The sequence below is a fragment of the Perca flavescens genome, chromosome 23 (assembly GCF_004354835.1).
Source record: "Perca flavescens isolate YP-PL-M2 chromosome 23, PFLA_1.0, whole genome shotgun sequence".
In the NCBI taxonomy this organism is placed as follows: domain Eukaryota; kingdom Metazoa; phylum Chordata; class Actinopteri; order Perciformes; family Percidae; genus Perca; species Perca flavescens.
In genome coordinates, this window is record NC_041353.1 from 19,840,998 (window position 1) to 19,862,276 (window position 21,279).

The following is a 21,279-nucleotide window of genomic DNA, read 5'->3' on the forward strand; positions in this document are numbered from 1 at the left end:
TCCCTCTGAGTCAGAATCAGCTTTATTGGCCAGGTTAGCACAAAAAAACAAGGAATTTGACTTCGGTTAAGATTGAAAATATACATGAGGTAGATGAGCAGACCAGTGTTGGCTTTGACTTTGTTCAGTGTAAGGGTGGGGGCTATTTTCTGAGCGTTCAACAGAGTGACTGCTTGGGGAAAGAAACTGTATTCGTGTTGGGTGGTTTTGGCCAACAGTGCCCTGTATCGCCTACCAGGGGGAAGGAGGTTGAACAGTTTGTGACCAGGATGTGAGGGGTCAGCAGAGATTTGTGCTGCCCTTTTCCTGACCCTGGACCAGTACAGGTCCTGGATGGAGAGAAGGTCATCTCCAATGATCCTCTCTGCAGCCCTAATTGTCTTCTTGGGGGGGGGGGTGACTGCACCATTGGACCAGCTGTTCCACCACCTGTCTGTAAGCAGACTCATCACCATCCTGGATCAAACCAATGACAGTGGTGTCATCTGCAAACTATAGGAGTTTGACAGACGGGTTCTTTGACGTGCAGTCATTAGAGTAGAGGGAGAAGAGCAGCGGGGAGAGGACACACCCCTGTGGGGTGCCAGTGCTGATGGACCGGGTTTTGGATGAGATGCTCCCCAGTCTGACATGCTGCTGCCTGTCAATCAGGAAGCTGATGATCCACTGACAGGTGGAGGCAGGCACTGAGAACTGGGTGAGCTTCTGATGTAGGAGTTCAGGGATGATGGTGTTGAACGCCGAGCTGAAGTCCACACACAGGATCCTGGCATACGTCCCTGGGGAGCTGAGGTGGTGCAGGATGTATTGTAGTCCCATATTGACAGCATCATCCGCTGACCTGTTTGTCCTGTAGGCAAACTGCAGGGAGTCCAGCAGGGGTCTTTCAAAGAATTTCATGATCACAGACGTCAGGGCGACAGGCCTGTAGTCATTTCATCCTGTGATGGAGGGTTTTTGGGGACTGGGATGATGGTGGAGCATTTGAAGCAGGAGGGCACTTCACACAGCTCCAGGAACGGGTTAAAGATCTGCGTGAAGATTGGCGCCAGCTGTTCAGCACAGACTCGCAAACAAGAGGGGGGACACACCATCAGGTCCTGAGCCTTCTTGATCTTCTGCTTCTGAAAGAGCCGGCACACATCCTTCTCGCGGATTGTTAGCGCAGGTGGGGGGAGGGGGTTGGGTGGTGAGGGAAAACCTTTTGTGCGTGAGGGGGTGTGATAATGGGTGCTTTTCAAACCTCTAGTTAAAGACATTCAGGTCATCAGCCTTCTCTTTGATTTTCTGCAGGGTGGTGGGATGGTGTCAGTCTAAATCACTGCCATACTCTGCATTTGTAATGTATGAAAGAAGTAAGCTAAGGCGATCTTTTATTTCTATACTAAAGAAAACAATAAGACCCTATAAGAAAATTGCACAATAGTTGAATCATCAGCAGCTTTTATCCAGCAGGCATGTTTTTCCCTCGGTCAGTCTCTCCAGTAAAAATAAGTGTGTCTTAGATGATAAGATTATCACCTTTCACCTTTACAACATCACTGCTGTAGTGACAGAAAATATCACCAAAGTCACTTATGGTTTTATGAGTAAATCTTCACCTATACAGTATGCACTTTTTGAAGAGGTTACAAAGTGCTTTACAGAAAAATAATATAAAGCAAAAACTTGACTTGCCAACAGAATGAGGTCATGATAAAGTCAGTTATTATGAGCATCACAGATGCACTTTAAGTGACTTTTTAATAACAATTTGCTCCATTAGGATTCACTATTAAGGTTTGGTAGTTTAAATAGAAAATATAACAAGGTGTGATGAGATAGTGTGTGTGTCTGTGTGTGTGTGTGTGTGTTTATCTCCATTTGCAGCCCGGGTTCAGGCTGAAACTGCAAACCAGCAGAAGCTCAGTATGCTGTTATAATTAGTCTCCGCTTAGATGCTGTAAAAAGGACCAAACTTCCACTGCAAATGAAAAAAAATAACAGAATTAAATTGGTTAAAATATATAATCAACATAAATATTATATTAAGAAACCCTCTTTAGAAGCATTTTGGAGAAAGTGGAGTTATATCATTTTACAGTAGGTTTTAAAAAATCTCCAGATCAAACTCTGGACTATATTTAGCATCTAATGTCACTTATTTTGCCTTGATTTATTAAGGGACTCTGGTTCTCCGACATTTCCTTTCAAACGTTTTTAGTACATTGACTTAAAACATATTGAGCCAATGTATATATAGTGCAAGGCAGTTTAATGCAATGGAAATATATTAATAATAATATTGCAATTGTAAGATTGAAAATATACATGAGGTAGATGAGCAGACCAGTGATGGCTTTGACTTTGTTCAGTGTAAGGGTGGGGGCTATTTTCTGAGCGTTCAACAGAGTGACTGCTTGGGGAAAGAAACTGTATTTGTGTTGGGTGGTTTTGGCCAACAGTGCCCTGTATCGCCTACCAGGGGGAAGGAGGTTGAACAGTTTGTGACCAGGATGTGAGGGGTCAGCAGAGATTTGTGCTGCCCTTTTCCTGACCCTGGACCAGTACAGGTCCTGGATGGAGAGAAGGTCATCTCCAATGATCCTCTCTGCAGCCCTAATTGTCCATTACAGTCTGGCCCTGTCCCGTTTGGTGGCTGACCCTAACCAGACAGTGATGGAGGTGCAGATGACAGACTGAATGATGGCTGAGTAGAAAATGGTCAGCTCCTTAGGCAGATTAAACTTCCTTAGCTGTCGCAGGAAGTATAACATCTGCTGGGCCTTTTTCTGGACGGAGTCTATGTGGGGAGACCATTTTATGTCCTGTGAAATGGTTGATCCGAGAAACCTAAAGGAATCCATTGTTCTGAATGGAGGGACGGGGACTCCTAAAGGGGGGGACTCCTAAAGTCCACTGTCATCTCCACAGTCTTCTTGGGGTTTAACTCCAGGTGGTTCTGACTGCACCATTAGACCGGCTGTTCCACTTCCTGTCTGTGACTCATCACCATCCTGGATCAAACCAATGACAGTGGTGTCATCTGCAAACTATAGGAGTTTGACAGACGGGTTCTTTGCAGTCATTAGTGTAGAGGGAGAAGAGCAGCGGGGAGAGGACACACCCCTGTGGGGTGCCAGTGCTGATGGACCGGGTTTTGGATGAGATGCTCCCCAGTCTGACATGCTGCTGCCTGTCAATCAGGAAGCTGATGATCCACTGACAGGTGGAGGCAGGCACTGAGAACTGGGTGAGCTTCTGATGTAGGAGTTCAGGGATGATGGTGTTGAACGCCGAGCTGAAGTCCACACACAGGATCCTGGCATATGTCCCCGGGGAGTCAAGGTCCTGGAGTCCTGTTATGTCCTTCAGGTGGCTCAACAATGGTCTTTCAAAGAATTTCATGATCACAGACGTCAGGGCGACAGGCCGGTAGTCATTTAATCCTGTGATGGAGGGTTTTTGGGGACTGGGATGATGGTGGAGCATTTGAAGCAGGAGGGCACTTCACACAGCTCCAGGAACCGGTTGACTGCGTAAAAATTGGCACCAGCTGTTCAGCACAGACTCGCAAACAAGAGGGGGGACACACCATCAGGTCCTGAGCCTTCTTGATCTTCTGCTTCTGAAAGAGCCGGCACACATCCTTCTCGCGGATTATTAGCGCAGGTGGGGGGAGGGGGTTGGGTGTTGAGGGAAAACCTTTTGTGCGTGAGGGGGTGTGATAATGGGTGCTTTTCAAACCTCTAGACATTCAGGTCATCAGCCAGTCTGGGATTTTCTGCACGGTGTGGGGATGGTCTCAATCTAAATTACTGCCATACTCTGCATTTGTAATGTATGAAAGAAGTAAGCTAAGGCGATCTTCTTTTATTTCTATACTAAAGAAAACAATAAGACCTTATAAGAAAATTGCACAATAGTTGAATCATCAGCAGCTTTTATCCAGCAGGCACGTTTTTCCCTCGGTCAGTCTCTCCAGTAAGAGTGTTACTGTAAAGGTGAAAGGTGATAATCTTATCGTCTAAGGATACATCCATGATCCCATAAACTTTATCTCTCCTGCACTGTTTCTTTCTAAGGCAAAGTTTAAACTATTAGCTTACTATCAGGAGGACAAACAACAGACACAAACCAAATGGGGTTTCACAACCACAGTTTCTCCATCCCAACACTTTCAAATTCAGACTGTGACACGTCTGACTCCTTTAGGTGGAAACATCATAACCTAACCTTGTACACATTTTTACTTTTATTCTACTTGTGTTTAGGAAAATGACTGCAGTTACATGTTCAAGTTCGAGGAGGATGTTAAACACATAAATACCACGACCGGTCTCTTTTGTCTCTCAGCTGCCCTTTGTTCAGGCGGTCAACAGGAAAGAGTTTGTCAATCTGATTATTTAAACTCAATTAAATAATCAGGATATTAGTTGGATTGCCATAAAAAGGTTTTGGGGAAACGGTTGCAGAGAGTTCAGATGCTTTGTAAAGTCCAAACTGAGGCAACGGCGGACTTTCAGTACACTGTAAAAAGTGATGGAACTGCAGCAGTTGGTAGGGTGTTTAAAATTGTTTTTTACAGTGGAAATACAACATCACTGCTGTAGTGACAGAAAAATATCACTAAAGTCACTTATGGTTTTATGAGTAAATCTTCACCTTTTTTAAGAGGTTACAAAGAGCTTTACAGAACAATATTGTTCTGTAAAGCTCTTTGTAACCTCTTATTTATATATATATATATATAGGAGGGTATGGGTATGTAAGATCATACCCATTATGACTCAACGGGACAACCCAGTGTGAGGAAGCAGAGTGAGGTGATGTGAGACTCTGCACGTCTCCTCCAGGTTTCCTCAGACTCACTAGATTATACAGTGGGGCCAATGCTGCAGCAATAGGTAGACGTGGAGAAAGTGTCCATTAACAGTTATTTTACAAACAACCGCCACTATTCAACGGACTGACCTTATGCAGTAATGTCCGATTTAGAAAATAATAAAAACGTCATAACTGCTACCACTCCATGGACCAAATATAAATGACTTCGACTGCTAGCCTACTAATATAATTATTGTAATGTAATAACACTAATTACTAAATGCATTCACATTCCATTTCATAGGTAATATAATTTATTTAGGCTACTATTAGAAAACGCATGCAACATCATCATCCAATCAGTTAGACTACCACAAAGAGGCGCTGTGTCTGACTGCATATCCGTGTGTGTGTGTGTGTGTGTGTGTGTGTGGATGTCATCATAGATATTGTGTGTAATTTCGTCACCGCAGTCACGTTGCTAGGCCGGCCGGCCGGGCGGAGTTAAATAGCGGATGTGTGCCGCAGACCGGCAGATTAGCCCGGCTCAACGCGCTCTGCAGACATTGACAACAGCTCAGCTCATTCCTTCTGAACGGACGAGGCTCCTGCTCAGACAACCACCGGCTCTCCTTTTTTTTTGTCCCCGGGATCTAAAGCAGCTCGGTTCTCGTGTACTGTGCGGCTCTTCAGTCCTTGAGGAATGCCCAGAGAGCTGACCCAGAACAGGATCCAAAAGATCTGGGTGCCCACCAAGGATGACAAGCCGGTACCCCGGAGAGGTAAAAACCCTGTTAACATTTCAATTCATATGGTCTTGCGTTTTCATTGATATCGTAACGCTGCAGAGTGACATTCTTAATATTAGCCTATACGCAGTATTTTTTTTATTTTTATCCCTATACAATATCTTTTACATGGACTTAAAAAGTGTATTGCAGTGGGCAGCTCCTTTTATCTCTTACGGCTAGCCTATGTGACCAAGTGTGGTGTTTAGCGTAGCCTACGGTGAGCAGCAGCACTCACTAGGCGACTTTTATTTCTTCAATAAAAAGGTTTGTTTGAATAACTGAATCCCCGTGCGACAAATTAGTGTTTTCTAAGAAGTAACCGGCGATTTTGAATCGACATTTTCTCTTCAATTCCCTTCTAATATGTCCGCTGAGGGGCAGTTCTGATGTGTAAATCTGAGTCATGCAGTGCACCTGTTCTACGCTATGGTTCTACGCTATGGTTCTACGCCGGTCTTTTGACTCATCAATTCATCGATTGGTGGTCTTCATCAGTACGCGCGGTACGTCACATATCTCCAACTGGAGCATGACGAAACCATGGTTACCACCGTGGCCCGCAACCATAACCTCTGTCGGATGCTTTTGAAGCGGTAGCCTACCATTTTCTAATTGGTCGGCTGGCAGCGCGTGGTCATGGCGCGACCCTGCCGCCGTCTAGTGTTCCCAGGCTTTATTACCAGGGAGACCACAGAGAAGAGAATCTGTGCTCAGAAAACAGGTACTTCACAGTTTTTACAGCAACTTACAATCACTGTAATGTCACCAGGAAGCTTTCTCCTTCGTTTTTGAGGACAGCAAAAAGTCAAAATATCTGCAAATTCAAAACCAAGAAAAGAAAAAGGACACATCTAGGCTACAGCTTGGCTCAGACCCTCCCTGAACCGATATCGACACAATGTGATAATGCGATATTCATTACGAATATTGCGATACCGATATTAATTCTCGATATTTCTGTAACAAATGTAAAATTACAAAAGTTACGGGAAAACGCATCAAAATAGATTCATAACAAATGAAACAAGTTTTCTTACAACACAAGATTTATTTCAACTGACATATTGTCTGTCATATTGGACTGGTAAAACAAATAATATAATGACCATGTCTACAGGACATGTTTACTGGTTGTACAGCATAAAAAATAAATAAAGAGCATGTCTACAGAACAGGACATAATAGAAACAATAAAAGTAAATATAAAAAAAATATTGCATACATATCGCGACACTTTCAATATAATATTGCGCAGCGTGATATCCAGTCGATATATCGTGGTAGATGTGCTTCACTCACCAGCCAAAAAAAAATGGTTATCTATTGAGTCGACTTTCACTAAGCCATTTGGCTAGTGGACAAAAAATGAACCAGATGTCTGAGGACTAACTTATAGTGTGATCCGTTTTTCGGCTTAATTAACATGGCTCTTTTGTTATGTAAACAAGATTAGCAAGTATAAATTAGCCCTCAGGGCGTCATCGGGCAATGCGTGATCCGTGCTTATGTTTACAACTGCAGCGATGGAGACTGAAAATAATAACCTTTGAAACTGAGGAAATGAGACATGAAAAGTATTCACTGCTTCAATCAAACAGATTCCAATCAACGCCCTGCATTCCTCTGCCCATCCATCCTCTTAATGAATCCGACATTCCATATAATACATTTCCCAGGGGCCTCAGGGATGGGGTTTCAGTAAATCTGGTCAAGTGAAAACTACTAATCCTGGGTGGTGTAAGCCCGTTCAGAGGCGGGTCACATGTGCAGTAAGGTGAAGGAAAAGGCGAGTCTGGCGGCAGCAGACAACCAGGTGCCCGCTGGGAGGGTGTCAGCATATAGATGACGCCAGTTAGGTGCAGAAGTTGTTTAAATGAATGGATTCAGGCAGGTTGCAGCTCTTGGTGACCAGTTATTTGTGTCCACCCTAGGCAGCCGGGTATGGGCCCTCTCAGGTTGCAGAGCACAAGATGATATTTTCTTTTTACCTCCTTCTCTGCAGCGGCTTGCGCCCCCCATTTTGCCAACCCCCCCACCGTCATCGTGATGGTGGGTCTTCCGGCTCGAGGGAAGACGTACATGTCCAAAAAACTCACACGCTACCTCAACTGGATCGGCATGCCCACCAAAGGTACACAGCCTTTACAACAACAACAACAGTTTGTCCAGTAGCGTATCAGTTACACGATGACACTTCATGTTTTACTCCTGGAAGTGTTTTGCCCGGCAGGGTCAACTCATGTTTCAACCTCCAGGACATGGTGTTCATGCTTGTTGCTTCTTCCCCTGTGTGTGTGTGTGTGTGTGTGTGTGTGTGTGTGTGTGTGTGTGTGTGTGTGTGTGTTCAGTCTTCAATGTGGGAGAGTACCGGAGGGAGGCGGTCAAGAACTACAGCTCCTATGACTTCTTCAAGTCTGATAATGAGTGTGCCGTGAAAATCAGACAGTAAGTTTAACACAAATACGTATATATGCATAATAAAAGAAATCTCCCAAGGGGTTCAACATTGGGGGGTTAAGTCCAACTATCTAGTATGTATGCATGTATTTAAAAAACAAAACAAAAAAACCATCAAAAAAAAAGTAGAGAAAAAAAGACTTACCCCCCTAAATTACACATATGTAATCTACTGTTTATATTTTATTAATAACACAAAATGAACATCGATGTTTTTGCTCTTCAGGCAATGTGCCTTAGCAGCCTTGAGGGACGTCAAATCCTATTTGAAGGAGGAGGGAGGCCAAGTAGCGGTGAGTTTCCCATCATGCATCGCATGCTTTTCTTAAACTTTGTCCTTATGTTTGACAAAATTAAAACCCGTCGTCTTACAACGCCGTTTCATGTCCCTTTCAGGTCTTCGACGCCACAAACACGACGCGAGAAAGACGAGACATGATCCTTCAGTTTGGCAGTGAGAATAGCTTCAAGGTAAGGGTTACTGTGGCGACACGAAGAGTCGAGGACCGACATCATCGGCGACGGCGCGACTTTTAACTGCTTTTCCTTTTCTGTGTACAGATCTTTTTCATCGAGTCGGTGTGCGACGATCCCAGCGTGATCGCGTCGAACATCATGGTGAGTCGCAGGCACGACACCACGATTTCATCCTGCCGCTGTTTGAAAAGGCGTAGAACGTAACGTGTTTATAACTGGTATTTGCCGTCTGACAATCTTCCTCCCTGTGCAGGAAGTGAAGGTGTCGTGTCCAGACTACCGGGACTGCAACAAAAACGACGCCGTGTTGGATTTCCAGAGGCGAATCGAATGCTACAAAACCAGCTACCAACCCCTGGACCCCAATCAGTACGACAGGTAAAACGATCAGCATTGATGATGTCAAGATATCTGCGGTATCCCAATGCAAAGCTCACCCATTTATCGCTCACCCCATTCTGTTCTTCCTCCAGGGATCTCTCTTTCATCAAGGTGATAGACGTGGGTCGGCGCTTCCTCGTCAACCGGATCCAGGACCACATCCAGAGCAAGATCGTCTACTACCTGATGAACATCCACGTCCAGCCACGCACCATCTACCTGTGTCGGCACGGGGAGAGCACCGACAACGTGGAGGGCCGGCTGGGCGGGGACGCAGGCCTCTCGCCGCGGGGCAAACAGGTACCAACAGCGACAGACAGAAACGTAAAACAGGTTATGAGAGTCAACAAAATGACACGATTTTAAAACGATCATGATCGATGAACTTCGGGTGCTAAAGACTGTTCCCTCCCTGCTGTAGTTTTCGGCTGCCCTGGCTCGGTTTGTGGAAGAGCAGCAGCAGAAGGATCTCAAGGTTTGGAGCAGCCAGCTGTGTCGCAGCATCGAGACCGCAGAGCACCTGGGAGTCCCGTACGAACAGTGGAAGGCTCTCAACGAGATAGACGCTGTGAGTATCACTCAAACACGCACTATGACGCCACATCACTGGGCCTGTAGTCTATAGCCACGAGGTTCCACTTCCAGGACTGTTCAGGCGCTGCCCAAAATTCTGCTGGATGTCTTTCATTTAGGTCGGATGTCCGTCACCTTCCTCTTCCTTTGTGTTGGCGTTCTAAACTCCGGTGGATTTCTGAGGACTATGGTTAACTGCTCCTCAGATCTCTGCAGGGTAAATCCAGACAGCTAGCTAGACTATCTGTCCTATCTGAGTTTTCTGTTGCACCACTAAAACAACATGGCATCGTGACTTTGCGTAAATATACACGCCACTTTTATAAAGCCAAATGGCGTGTTATTGTACGCATTTTCAGTAGGGCTGCCACATCTTAGTCGATTAGTCGACTAATCGGTCGTTTTGGTCTTAGTCGACTAAGAATTCTTTAGTCGATTAGTCATTTTTTATGCTTATTCATGCTTAATTGCTCATTTCCAAGAAACTTCTGAGCACATTTATGGTAAACACAGGATTTAAAGTGGTGCTTTTGCAGGATTAATTGTGGAGAAACTCAGATTTACAGATGGTTAACTACATTTATATTGTGCTTTTCTAGTCTTAACCACCTCTCAAAGCGCACAGCTCTGTCAATTAAATCAACTAATTGATCAGCTATCCAAGTGTATACCTACGCTGTATACAGCTGATGTAAACATACCCACCACGTGGCCTCGCCACGTTGCGTGATATCGCGAGAACGCGACGTACTATCGCAACAATGTCACACACTTGTTTAGGAAAAGAACACAGGGAAAGGCTTATTAAAATAAATAAATAAATTAAAAAAAAACGGCTAAAAAATCGCCACACACGAAACGCAAACCCGGCTCTCCTGGGTGAAAGTCCTGTGTTTTACCCAACCGCCACCCCAACCTACCTCCACGGAAATTGACTCGCAATGTAGGTCAATGGCGGCCGATTTGCGTTGATATACATGCAAAAATGCGATTATGCGTCTTGATAACACGCAAAAACGGAATACAAATTGGCGTGTCATACATACGCCAATTCATGAGATCAGTCTGACTAAAAAAACCTTTGAACGTACACACGTTCCACCAAAACAAGTTCCTTCCCGAGGCTACTTTGCAGCGGCGCCGCCCAAGACAATTGTGATTGGTTTAAAAAAATGCCGATAAACCAGGGCACGTTTTTCTCCCATCCCAGAATGCTGTGTGGACCAGCCAGACCCTCCTCCGCAGCGCTGTGGAGGAGGAGGCAAATCATTGCTTACATTAGCTGAGGTCCTTAGAGGTATGACTATAATTATAAGTTTTAGGTGCATTTCAGAAAAGAATACAATGTTTTATGATAATAAAGAGGCGTGGTTTACTTCATAGGCTGTGTATTTGTGTTATTACATTATCCGGGTCACATAACAGTAATATAACCAAAAAGATGTATCCTGGGAATTTGTTTGCAAAAGCAATACATGAATAAATAATTTTAAATTTGACTGAAAGAGACAATTATATCGTTAATCGCGATGATTTCTGAAGCAATTAATTATACAGTAAAATTTGGAATAGTTGCAGCGCTACACATCACACAGCTATATTTGTTTGTTTTCCCCAACCTGAAATATTATATTTTTTCTTCTTTGTTCTTTTTAGGGAATGTGTGAAGAGATGACGTATGATGAGATGAAGGAGAAATTCCCGGAGGAGTTTGCTTTGAGAGATGAGGATAAATACTACTATCGCTACCCTGCTGGAGAGGTACAAACACAGTCAATAACCACTGGACAACTTCACACTTAACAAACCTAAAATACAGGGCATTTATTTTTTTAAATTTTTTTTCCATTTTATTTTTTATTATTGAAGTAATTAGGATAATCACATCAAATGAAATTTTCTCTTATAAACAGTACTCTACCCCTTGATAAATATAATCTGGCACACACCGAAGAAGAGTGGACACATTCTTGTGCCTTTTCCCATTGAGTCTCTGTGATTGCCTAGAGCATTTATTTTTGATTTAGGTCATCAATTAAAAAATAATATTAACAACCAGTGGTGGAATGTAGCAAAGTACATGTACTATACATGCATCTGACAGGGTACCCCCAGGATCCTCCAACTTAAATTCAAGGCTTTTTAAGACCTTTTTAATACCATTTCAAATGAAATTCAATGCCAACTTCGTACCCATTCCGACAGAAGTATGAGGGCAAAATGTCAAATCTGTATACATTTTAAACCCTAGAAAATAATTATGTACAAGTAGGCTACTTGAATAAAATAACACATTGTATTTAAAGTATCAGTCATTTAATACAATTTATTGGATTATAATATAATCCAATAAGATATATTACACTGCATAATGAGCACTTTTACTTTTGCTACTTTAAGTACAGTATATTTTGATAATACTTTTGTACTTTTACCTAAGGACAATGTTGAATGCAGAACTTGTAACTGACAAGTAATTTGTAACTCAATAACATTGTTTTTTGTACTTTTACTGCAATACATGATCTGAGTAAATCTTCCACCTCTGGAAATCACAAACAGTTGTGCATGAACACCTGCAGCTGTGTTTAACACTGAAAACACACAGCTCAGTTCAGCGTTTACTCTGGGCTCTCAAGCTTTAAGGACAGGCAAGAGTGACATCTTTTGTTGAGGAAGTAACCTCCTTAAATGTGCATATGACAATTATTCACCTCAATGTTAAATTCATTGATTTTAATGAATTAATACACCCCTGGACTGTAATATTCCAGATGTGTTTTGAGCAAGATTTCTGCTCATTTTCAAAAATTTGTGCACATTCAAAATATATCTGAGATTTGGAGGGGTCATGATATTTTGAAAAAAAATTAAGTAGGCTACCTAAAAAAAAAAAAAACTATAAAATATCTACCTGCACCATAGTCTGCTGTGCATTACGTGATTGCTCTGCAGACACAGAGCCCCGTTTGCTTTTTACATTGACTGTCACGCTCAATGTGTGACACTTGAGAGCCCTGGTTTACTTGCAGCTTCGCTACAGTAGCAGAGAACCTTTAACGTTACCTGCCGGTCTAAACGGTCCGCTCACAGTGAAGTCCTGCACGGATCAACAGATGTTAGAGTCCGGCAGCTGCTCGCTCCGTTTGTTATAAGACGCACCGAGCAGATTAATGGAGCCGTTCGGTGTTTGGCTAGCTCATAAGCCGTTAGCCTGTTATCTTGAGCTTTACCTGAAGGCGGCGAGCGGCCAGCCAGGCTCCGACACACCCGACACATTCCGCACATCCGCCGATCAGTTTAACCGCTAACCCCCATACCAGTCAGAGAGGCGCGTTTTGCGTCTCGGTCCTCCGGTGCGTCCAGCGACGCGCTCCGGTCAGTTTTTAAATTAGCCTACATCAGTAACAGTTAATTTTGTTATGGTATGAACTTAATCCTAGGGAAGGCAAAAATATAAGACATTTATAACGAAATCCAAAACTTTGTATACCAAATTTAAGGCCTTAATTTGAGATTATCAAATTTAAGACTTTTTCAATGCTTTTAAGACCCCGCGGGTACCCTGTGACAGCTCCAGTCCAGTCCAGCTGATTAGACTATCAAACACAGAACTGTTTAGATTTTTCTGCATTGAGTACTTTGACTTTTAATACTTTAAGTACATTTTCCAGATGCTACTTACATACTTGTACTTAAGTAACATTTTCAATGCAGAACTTTTACTTGTAACAGAGTATTTTTTACAGTGTGGTATTCGTACTTTTTCTTAAGTAAAGGAGCTGAATACTTCTTCCACCACTGATAACAACTATGATCCATTCACTATGATCCTGACTACAGTCTTACCAGGACCTGGTCCAGCGGGTGGAGCCAGTCATCATGGACCTGGAGAGGCAAGAGAATGTCCTGGTTATCTGTCACCAGGCTGTCATGCGCTGCCTGCTGGCCTACTTCCTGGATAAAAGTGCAGGTGGGTACTACAAGTCCCATAAAGCCCTCTCATTTAGTGTCATAACCTAAATAATCAGAATGAGTTCAGAAAGGGATTCATTGCCAAGGAAACACTTACAAGGAATGTCCCTTGGTTGTTGGTGCATACATAAGCATATTAAACATGAATATGAAATGGACAAACAATAAATACTGAAACAAATATGTACATTAGAGCTGTAACAATTCCAAATTTGAATATACAATTAACTGTCTCAGAAATAATTGCGATTAACAATATAATAGTCTCTTTCAAATTGTCAAATTTATAAATATTTACTTATGTATTACTTTTGCAGACAAATTAAGGTTCTGAATGAATCCCAGGATACATATTTTGGTTATATCACTGTCATGTGACCAAGATAATGTAATAACACAGGTACACAGCCTATGAAGTAAACCATGCCTCTTTATTATCATAAAACATTGGATTTTTTTGCTTACATGAACAGAAAATTGACAATTACAATCAAAAATTATGTTGGCAATTAATTGCGGTTAAACAAAGAAACAGCGATTATGTAAAAAAAATTGTGGGCGCCTGGGTAGATCACCTAGTAGAGCACACGCCCATATACAGCCATATACAGAGGCTCAGTCCTTTGCTGCGTATCATTCCCCCTCTCTCTCCCCTTTCAAGTCTAAGCTGTCCTGTCAAAAATAAAGGCCTAAAAATGCCAACAAAAAAAAATTGCGATTAGACAGTTATGTTATAATTGTTACAGACGTATAACTGTTTAACATTAAGAAAGAAAAACAAGAGGATGTATGGATAAGTGAGAGGCTGTATGGATTACTAATGATTTATGATACTCCAATCTGCTATATGCAACTGTGTTCACATCTTTGTTTTTCCTTCCTTTGCTTGTTGTTCCAGAGGAGATGCCCTACCTGAAGTGTCCCCTCCACACGGTGCTGAAGCTCACCCCGGTCGCCTACGGGTGCAAAGTGGAGTCCATCTCTCTGAATGTGGAGGCGGTGAACACGCACAGAGACCGACCTGAGGTAATGCTTGATACACTGATTACTGGAAATGTTCTGCTCAGCCCTACAGAACTGAAGTCGGTGTCACATCCTGTACTATTGTGGGTGACTTGTTCAGTACTGCAGGAAATGTTGAGAAAGGAGAAAGAACTGAATAGAGCTGTAGCCACCATCATGATGGTGATAGATAGCTGTTGACTATTTTGTCTTTTTGCTCTTTTATTAAGATAACCCAGCAATACTTCTATATGCTGTGATTTCTGAGTCTAAGGGTCTTAATATTTCTCACCCTGCAGGAGGTGAAGAAGGGTCCTGGCACCTTGATCAGGCGGAACAGTGTGACTCCTCTGACCAGCCCCGAGTCAAACATCAAGAAACCTCGAATCGATGACCTAGATGAGTCTCCGATCCAGGAGGTACCTCCATCTGTTGCCTCGCTGGTGCTCTGCAGCCCCTCGCACCTCCCTATTACTCTGGCTGGACAGGTGGGTTTCTTATAAACACACATACAAACACACTTTCATTTCATTTCAAGCATTATATATATATTTAGAGTTACAAGGACTCAACTTAACTAATATGGGTTTCTTAAGGCCAGAACCAAATTATTTAGACTCAAGTCACAAGAAACTGACTAATTGGACCATTTTTTATGTTAAATGTGGCAAGAGGTTTGTGTTTCTGCCGAGAATTCTCTTATCAAGATGGAAAACCCTCTGAACTGCATTTAGGACATCATGAGATGCTAAAAAAACAACATTTCCTTCATCTGTTTCCTTTCTGACTGCCTCTGTAAAGACTGCATGCATGTTCACTCACTTTTGTTTCCTGTCCTCTTTTGCTCTGCGGCCTTCGCCTCCTCTGCTCCTCACAGCACTGGCTGGGCAAAGTTTGCCTGTAAGTATTTGTTTAGTTCTGGCATCTCTGGCTGTCTCGCTCTCTTTATCTCATCCATCCACTCTTTTCCTGTTGCTGTGTCATCTTTTACAATTGTACTCACTGCTGACATTTTTTTCCCCCTAACTATTTTCACACTGAATCTAAAAAAATAAGAAATATCGATACACATAGTCAGTTAATACTAGTGAGAATTTAATATGATAAATGCAAGATATTCCATAGACTGGCATTTTGTGCCAGGATATGCTCTTACAGTAAGTCTGTAAGTCAACATTTCCAGACTTGACAGGAAATGATATTTGAGAAGTTTCCTGTCAGTGTGGAAAAGTTAAAAACAGATCATGCTGTATTTGTGGTTAGGGAACCCTCACTTCCCAGCTTACATTCCTGCCTGCTGCGTCATTGTTGTTCGTCACCACAATCTGCTGTTGCAATACGCTGATTCATGCTGTGCTTGTCTCTGTGTTTGGTTTATTTTTGGCTTGTCTTGCCCTGTTTAAAGACGAACCGTCCTCCAATATCTGAAAGTGGTTTCACTCTGTCTTTCAAAGGTAAACACAACGTAGTACGCAGTTGCTTCATACTGTAGTTCTGCCAGCGCAGCCACATCTGACACTAATACTAATAATACTAATACGTTTTTGAGCAGGTAATCAAACTATTAACTAACTAGCCAGGAGGCTCATTTAGCAAAGACACAAATGTAACATGCTAAAGCTAGCTTCCACTAGATGCAGTTATTTTGACATAATCAAACATGTTAACAATATAAGAAGGATGGTTAGCTAGTAAGCGTGCTAACAAGTTGACAACAAAAAAGTTAGTTATATAATTATATATCATATATATTATTACATATAATAGTTAAGACAATTAAAGAAAAGCCAAACTATCAAATAGCTGGCCAGCAGGCTCATTTAGCAAAGAAACAAATGTAACATGCTAAAGCTAGCTTCCACTATATGCACTTGTTTTGTGCTCATCAAACATGTTAATAACAAACAATAATGGTTAGCTAGTTTACGTGCTAACAAGAATATTCACTAACTAAATTAAAAGGATCAGTTAAAAGAGCATTTACACTCATAAACCGACAGACATGTTAGTTTTTGTGATGGATAATTAATATGTTTTAGAAGAGCCAATCTAGTTCTACTCCAAAAAATAATAACTAAAAAACTACACCTAAACAAGGTGAATTTTTGAGCAGGTAAACAAACTATTAACTAACTAGCCAGCAGGCTTATTTAGCGTTTTGTTTTGTGCTAATCAAACGTGTTAACAATAAAGCAATGCTGGTTAGCTAGTTAGCCAGTTATCTTGCAAATAAGCTGACAATTATTCACAAGCTAAATTAAAAGGGTCTGATATTTTAGAGTTTAGAAGAGCAGCTGGTGACTGCTACCAAATCCATCCATCCATCCATCTTCGTCCGCTTATCCGGCGTTGGGTTGCGGGGGGAGCAGCTCCAGCACTGCTACCAAAATATCCTCCAAAATAGTTACCAAAATTTGAATTGGGTCCGCAGTGAAAGTCCTAGTTTGTTCCTCATTCTGGTTAGTTAGTATAAAATGAATTGGACTATTTTTCTTTTGAGAATGACATCAGCTTTGATCAAAGTTGGGTCTCTACCAACCACTACCAAATAGTTCTCAAGTAGGCAGTTAAATGACCATGCAGTGTCAATGAACTTGACTTGACTGCATGACTGCACTAGTTTTGCTGGCACAGTGGAAAAGTGTTAAGACGTATTAAGCTGTTGGGTGTGTGATGATCTTGTCAGCTTCCTTTATAATCACCTGAGGATTAACTTGGTATACACACACACACACACACACACACACACACACACACACACACACACACACACACACACACACACACACACACACACACACACACACACACACACACACTTACCTACAGCAACCTGCTCACACACACACACACACTCATTAACTTAATGGTTGTGTTCACGCCCTCTAAAAATATCATAGAGGAAATTAGGGCCTTAGAAAACACAGGTGATGTAACTTGTGGTTTAGGGATTAAACTACATGAGAGAATATCATTTGGCCAGAGGATATTTATGCAACAGCACTGTCTTTTGTGTTGTTGCAATTTGTTGCATAGTTAATAGTTGCCCCAATAATACAGAAGGCATCTAAAGTCTTAACGTTTTTTGTGGCATTTTTGTGTGTTTACAGAACCTGAGGAGAAACTCATCTAGCCACCGGGATGTCCTGCAGCCCTGCCAATAAAACTGCACCGATGTGGCATAAGAGGCCGGAAAGTGGATCGCTGACAAAGGCTCACTGAAGGCAATGACTTGAAAAAGAAGGAAGAGTTAAATTGATGAGTTATTTGTCAGCCAAAGACACAAGTAACCACCTATATTGGCGTTATCATGCACGCTTTTCTAAAAATGTGTGCAAAAGAAGAGCGTCATGACGTAATTGACTCCTTTGTATGCTGACACTATAAAATAAGCGATTATTTTGCACAGTGGGGGTACATTTGTACTTTTGTTTTTATTTTGTGTCACTATGTATTTCTCATGTCACTGTATTGAAGGTTTTTTTTTGCCGTAGAGTGCCTGTAGTGCTTGTTTTGCAAGCCTTACGCCGCTTCTCTTGCCATTTCTCTGGAATTGATTGCTCGAGAAGGTGCACCACATTTCACCTAATAACTCCACATATCACGTCAATATTTTACTTTTCACAGTTTGAAATATTTATTTTTTGTTGTGTTTAGTTTCAACGCTACGGTGCACGCTGATCATTTAACAGAGTTCTTAATTTTCAAGTTGAATTACCTTGATTTCCTTTTGCTGTCTTTGTCTGCTACGCACAAATGGAAGCACCTATATTTTGTTATAACAATGCGTGCTGTTAATAATATCTTTGTAAATGTTAATGTATATACAGAAAAACTGGAGATTCTTAGGAAATGACTTTCACGGGAGACTTTTGATGAACATGTGTGCGTAGAAGTATTTTTGTACTAATGGAAAGCACGGAAAGAAGCTGCTGCTTACCTCTCTCAGTAAAACCTATGTTAACAAGTTTGCTTGACATACTTGAAATTTGTTTTTTGTAAAAACTGTTTTATTATAGTCCTTATTTATTTTGTATGTAGTTTTGGATGCTTGGAGTGAGAGACACCTTGTTTTAATCTGAGGACTATGCATGAGAGGACAGTATGTTGTACAGTTGATTTTTGCATCTGCTGGACCAATAAATTAACTCCTGGAAAACATACAGTGTTTGTTTATGTTCATTGGCCCAAGTCCAACATCTAGGCTTTGCGTTTCCTTCTGTGGTGCTAATCTGCAGTATACACAGCGTGTCCTGGCACTCCTGCCTTCACTATCTCACCCATTCACAAGATTCATGAGTCACACTGAGACGCATGCTGCTAATCAGGCTAATCACGACTGGGGGAGCATGCAGGATGTTGCTGTGAAATTGCAGCAGAGTTGATACAAGATTGAGCACAAAATAATACTATTGCTAAGTATAGTGGTGGTAAATTCAAGTTCTGTGGCAGATAAGAGTACTGATAAAAGTACTTTTATGGGCAGAGAGCTTAGTGAAAATATTGACTGATAACTTCACATTTTTTTTTATTTTGGAATAAAATGTGTTTCTGTAATGATACAAAAGGTTCCAACAGGTTAAAAAAACATAGTGGGTATTATTAACATTACAAACCTCTATATTTTCATCAAATTACAAAGTAGTGACACATGGTTTGGCTGTAAGCTTATATGGCCCACTTGTAAAATCTGAAGTGGATATTTTTTAGCCATGCTATTACTTTTACTTTTGTGATCTCCTGCGTTACCTATAGCACCACCGTAAAGTTGGCACTTGTGGTTTGAGGATCGTCTTGCCAGAGCTTCCTCCACAGCATTGCGGAGGAAGGTCTGGCTAGTCCACACAGCATTCTGGGATGGGAGAAAAACGTGATCTGGTTTATTGGCATTTCTGTTAACCAATCACAATTGTCTGGGGGGCGCTAAGCGCCAACGGCCTCGGGAAGGAATTTTTTTTTGGTGGAACGTGTTCAAAAGTAGTTTTAGTCGTGCAACAGAAAACTCAGATTGGACAGATAGTCTAGCTAGCTGTCTGGATTTACCCTGCAGCGATCTGAGGAGCAGTTAACCATAACCAGAGTTTAAAATGCCAACACAAAGAAAGCAGAAAGTGACAGACATCCGGCACCTGAACAATCCCAGAAATTAAATGTCTTCAAAATAGACTACAACTTTGGTGATTGCTTAACTTTTAATCTGGCTAATCAAATTAATTCTGCCCAATACATTTTTGAACCAACAACAATCCTATTAGCCTCAGCTGCACTTTGTGTTCAGAAAATGTTAGCATGCTAACACACCAAATATGGTAAACATTACTGCTTAACATCAACATGTTAGGATTGTCATTGTGAACATAAGCGCGCTGATGTTAGCATTTAGCTAAAAGCCCCGCTGTGCTTAAATACCTTACAAAGCCCTTGGTATGCCTATAGACTCTTACTTTGACATACGTTAGCAGACGGTTGAGCATTTTGTGCAATATGACATACAAACTGTTGGCCATTTATCACTGAACCCTACCTTTTTACAAACAACAAGTGCAGGCTGGAAGGGGTCATCCATCTGTTCCCAGGGTCCTTGCCGAGGGCAATCTTCACAGTTCAAACTGCAAAAGAACGAAGGAAGATGGACGTTTCAAATGCAGTTTGAATAATGAAAATCCATTCAGTCACTGTGGAGATATCAATGTCTAAAATCGGCAAACAAATTGTCTACAAATTTGAGGGTGTAGATTTCAAGGAACATCAGTAGATTATAAACTGCAGGGTTTCCCCAGAAAAGTTGCTTTCTTCTTCGTCTTTTTGACGAGTACTATATGTGTAATTTCTGTCTAGCTCTGTGAGTATTTTTCTTTTCATTTCTTCTTTTGAGCTGAACTGACAATAAAGTTGTATCGTATCGTATTTGAGCTAGGGAAATAAGCATTGCTGAGAACAAACAACACTTGAAATGTGTCTCTAATGTGTCATATTAGGAGGATAATGAGCTGGGGAACATAAGGCCCTGGTAACATTGAACCCTGGGGACATAGATACGCTCCAGTCTGAAACTGTTATCGGACATTACAGTTCCACATGACTGCTAAACCAACACAGCAGTGCTGATGCTGTGTTACCGGTCGTCTTGCATATGCTGGATTGAATACATGATGAATATTAATTTGAAACACCAGAATCTACCAGCTGTTGGTGCATGACTAAGTGCATGGGATGTCTCTGTGCTAATAGTGATGGTGATGGCGCAGTGGATATGACACATGCCTTTGGTGTGGGAAATCTGGGTACAATTCCCACTGTAATACATCAACCAATGTGTCCCTGAGCAAGACACTTAACCCATAGTTGCTCCAGAGGCGTGCATCCTCTGACATATGTAGCAACTGTAAGTCGCTTTGGATAAAAGCGTCAGCTAAATGACATGTTATGTAATAGTGTGTGTGTGTGTGTGCTCAGTCAGGTGACAGGATCATTCAGGAATCACTTCAGTTTTTAGTGGGCAACATTTAAAAAAGCTTGAGAATTAGATTAAGCTATGTAGACAACTTCATTCCGTTTGTGTGCTCTGAGCTTGTGACGTTTCCACCACTTTCCATATGAAAATGATGTGGTACTTTTACTGCTTCCTGTTTTGCAAATTATTTTTCCAAAGGGCTGAATGTTTTGCTCAACTGCTGCTACGAGTCAGTGACTTTGAATTGTTGTCCTAACTACCAAAATAGTGCACTATCAACATTTAAAAAAGTATATATACTATCACTTTAGTTCCGAGGTCTTCACACTGCCTTCCTGTCGCTCAGAGAATTGACTTCAAGTA

The 21,279-nt window shown here is 41.7% G+C and overlaps 1 protein-coding gene and 1 long non-coding RNA gene across 4 annotated transcripts in view; one reads left to right on the forward strand and one right to left on the reverse strand.

Annotated features, from left to right (window-relative positions):
• The first annotated feature begins 5,256 nt into the window (after positions 1 to 5,256).
• On the forward strand, positions 5,257 to 18,623 carry pfkfb3 (6-phosphofructo-2-kinase/fructose-2,6-biphosphatase 3). Of its 3 annotated transcripts, XM_028571246.1 has the most exons (15): positions 5,257 to 5,588; positions 7,600 to 7,728; positions 7,946 to 8,042; positions 8,281 to 8,347; positions 8,451 to 8,525; positions 8,616 to 8,672; positions 8,785 to 8,909; positions 9,005 to 9,212; positions 9,334 to 9,480; positions 11,142 to 11,246; positions 13,329 to 13,458; positions 14,359 to 14,486; positions 14,762 to 14,950; positions 15,340 to 15,362; positions 17,573 to 18,623. In XM_028571246.1, the coding sequence occupies exons 1-15, from the start codon at positions 5,510 to 5,512 to the stop codon at positions 17,577 to 17,579; spliced, it is 1,566 nt and encodes a 521-aa protein (XP_028427047.1). In that variant the 5' UTR covers positions 5,257 to 5,509; the 3' UTR covers positions 17,580 to 18,623. The 3 variants fall into 3 exon arrangements, with proteins under 3 accessions (XP_028427047.1, XP_028427046.1, XP_028427048.1); XM_028571245.1 differs by lacking the exon at positions 15,340 to 15,362; XM_028571247.1 differs by lacking the exons at positions 5,257 to 5,588; positions 15,340 to 15,362 and adding an exon at positions 6,277 to 6,318.
• The window catches only part of LOC114550459 (uncharacterized), a 231,258-nt gene continuing 224,135 nt past the window's right edge, over positions 14,157 to 21,279 (reverse strand). The window contains exons 7-10 of the long non-coding RNA XR_003691704.1: positions 19,987 to 20,071; positions 15,285 to 15,505; positions 14,755 to 14,958; positions 14,157 to 14,585 (exon numbers count right to left, since the gene is read on the reverse strand). This is a non-coding gene — a long non-coding RNA (uncharacterized LOC114550459). The remainder of the gene's footprint in view (positions 14,586 to 14,754; positions 14,959 to 15,284; positions 15,506 to 19,986; positions 20,072 to 21,279) is intronic.